Genomic DNA, 3149 nt, shown 5'->3' with positions numbered 1-3149 from the left:
ATTTCAAACTTATAATTTATCCCTAATGTTCAAAATGTTCTTAGAGTTTCAAATTAAGTTGTCAAAGTGTCCTATGATGTTTTTAGTCTTGTATCATTTTATCCATAACCCCTTGGCATAGATTAATAGTTTTAAAGACATGAAGCTATTCAATTGAATTTGAAACCACAACACACTCCTCCTTGATCCAAAAACAAAACCAAAAAACAAAAAAAAAAATACAAGGAACAAAATGAAAACCCCTTAAAATTGTTGATGTGAACCCCACAAGTCACAACACACCCATGATCCAAAAAAAAGTCTATGCACCATGTTCAATGTAACAAGTTAGGCCACAACTTAAGTCACGGCCTCTCTCTTACATAATAAAGCAAGGAGCTCGACCACTCGGCCACCTTCACTCTCTTCCTCTTCGAAATCGTCTTCCTTCTTCCATTCCTCTCCGTTTCCTTCTTTCTCTCTCTGTCGCTATATATAGAGAGAGAGAGTAAAGCACGATTTTTGAAGCAAGAGAAGCAGGAAGTAGTAGCATGAGGACGGGAGGTGGCATTCTTCAGCACGGCCTCACGCCGGCGGCAGCCGCCGTGGTCGGAAAGGCCGTATTCCTAGCACGGAGGCGTGGGCACGCCCAGGTGACCCCGCTCCACGTCGCCACAGCTATGCTCAACGCCGGCGGGCCCCTCCGCGCTGCCTGCCTCCTCTCCCTCTCCCACCCCCTCCGCTGCAACGCCCTCGACCTCTGCCTCAACGTCGCCCTTAACCGCCTTCCCGCCTCGCACCACGACCGCCTCCTCCCCTCCCTCTCCAACGCCCTCGTCGCCGCCTTCAAGCGCGCCCAGGCCCAGCACCGCCGCGGCAGCGCAGCCGCCACGGATACCTCCTCCGCAGCACCGGCGACGCTCCTTGCTGTCAAGATCGAGCTCGACCACCTCGTCGTCTCCATCCTCGACGACCCCAGCGTGAGCCGCGTCATGCGCGAGGCAGGCTTCTGCAGCACCCAGGTCAAGCTCAACCTCCAACAGTCCGCCGCCAAAACCAGACCAAATTCTCCCAAAGCAAACCGCGACGACGAAATTCGCGTTATGGAAGCCCTTATAAGCAAGGAAAGGCGGAACCTTGTGGTCGTCGGAGAGTGCTTGGACGCCATTGATGCAGTAGTCCGAGCTGTAATACACAGAGTACAAAACGGGGGAGATGATGTACCAGAGGCTCTAAAAAACGCTCAGCTCATCACACTCCCACTCTCCTCCTTCAAGAACACCACAAAATCAAATTTTGATCAGAAAATCGCAGAACTAAGAGAACTCTTCAGAGATTCCAGCGTTAGAACAGGGCTTGTCCTGTACCTGGGAGATCTCCAATCCATTACTGAAAAAAACAGAGCCATTAATGGCGATGCAGTGGAGCAAGTGATCATGGAGATTAGAAGCTTAATCTTTAACGAAATCAACACTCGAAGAGTATGGCTCATGGGGATCGCAACCTACCAAACTTACATGAGCTGCAAGGTTGGGTGCCCTTCTTTGGAAGCTCTTCTTGGTCTTCACCCTCTCACCATTCCTGCTATAAGCCTGGAGTTAAGCCTCAATTTTGATAGGTAATCAATCAATTATCTCATTTCTGGAAGAAACAAAACAGAGATTAAATTCTCTTTTTATGTCCTTTTATTGATCTTTTCTTCTTTTGTTTTCTCCAGTGGTTCAGGTTTCAATTGTGAAGAAGAAGCCCAAAGCATCAACCTTCATTCTAACAATTTCTTCAATTACTATTCAGTAGCTTCTTCAACTCTGCCTTCTCCTTGGCACCAACATTACAAATGCTCTTCGGCTTCTCCACATGATGAAGATTCATCTTCATCGAATTCTTCTATCTCCTCCTTCGATCAGCTCCCCCTGAGCTTGCTTCCGAATCGACAAAGCTTGCAGTCGTCGCCGGTTTCTATGTTCAATAAGTCGAATCCTAATTCATGCACCTCAAGTAGCACCATGGAAATTGAGTACCTTCCCAAGTTCAAGGAGTTTAATGGGGAGAATTGGAAGATTCTTTCCGATGCATTGGAGAAGAAGCTTCCATGGCAGCAAGAAACCGTTGCGGAGATAGCTAGCACGGTTCTTCGAAGTAGATCCGGGATGGTTAGACGAAAAGGAAAGCAAGAAACAACATGGTTGTTATTCCAAGGTGAAGATGTAGAAGGTAAAAGAAGGATAGCTGAGGAGCTTGCAAGCCTCATATTTTGCTCACAATCTAACTTTGCCTCAATTGGCCTCAACAACTCCCGACTAGTTGATGTTGGTGATGTTCATTCTCCTTGCAAGAAAAGGCCTAGATTTGAGGAGAATGAAAGTTGTCTCGATAGATTATTCCAATCGATCAATGAGAATCCTCACCGTATTATCTTGATCGAAGAAGATATTGAGCAACTAGATCACCAAACCCAAATGGGTTTGAAGGATGCAATGGAGGGAGGAAAATTGAGGAGCAACTGTGGAGTGGAAGTGAGCCTAAGCGATGCAATTATCATTCTAACAAGTCGCAAAGGCTTCAAACACAAGTCTTCGGGAATTAATGAGCATGAGAAAGAAGTAAACTCACATCTTTCGTTGGATTTGCATCTTTCAACCGTAGTGTATCATGATAATACTCAAGATTATGTTTCGTTCGATAGGGTTGGTCTTTCGGAGTCGGTGGATGGTGTATTTTCCTTTAATTTTCTTTGTCAAGACTTGTAATAGAATGTGAGATATAGAAGCTAAGGTTTCTTTTAGATAAGAGTTTTGCTTTGTTAGGTAATTAGATGGTTGAAGCTTGATGTAGGGAAACACTTGTAAATTATTAATCTTCTTTAAATTGGTTTAGTGTTGGCTTTACTACAAGTAGTTGTTGCTTATTGTGCTTCAAATAATTATTCCATATGTTTTTGGATTAATATATCAATGGCTTGATAATTAAGAAAACTCTTCTAGAAGAAAATCAATGTTTTACCTAATTTGATTTCCTACTAATGGTGATCAATGCTACTTTATTATTATTTTGATTCACATGAAATACTCTCAAATTTAATTAGGACACAATTGATTACCACTTCATTTGGAATATATTTTAAATGATTCTCTAAAATCCATTGGCCAATATAGATTGAAGTTGTCTCC

General features: G+C 43.8%; 1 protein-coding gene across 1 annotated transcript; it reads left to right on the top strand.

Moving 5' to 3' along the window:
• The first annotated feature begins 395 nt into the window (after positions 1-395).
• LOC121992518 (protein SMAX1-LIKE 3-like) lies at positions 396-2870 on the top strand. Its single transcript, XM_042546963.1, has 2 exons — positions 396-1597; positions 1697-2870. Exons 1-2 carry the CDS (start codon positions 531-533, stop codon positions 2727-2729), a joined length of 2100 nt encoding a protein of 699 aa, XP_042402897.1. The 5' UTR covers positions 396-530; the 3' UTR covers positions 2730-2870.
• Positions 2871-3149: the final 279 nt, after the last annotated feature.

Source organism: Zingiber officinale, chromosome 6B (assembly GCF_018446385.1).
Source record: "Zingiber officinale cultivar Zhangliang chromosome 6B, Zo_v1.1, whole genome shotgun sequence".
In the NCBI taxonomy this organism is placed as follows: Eukaryota; Viridiplantae; Streptophyta; class Magnoliopsida; order Zingiberales; family Zingiberaceae; genus Zingiber; species Zingiber officinale.
This window is presented reverse-complemented; position numbering and strand designations above follow the sequence as displayed.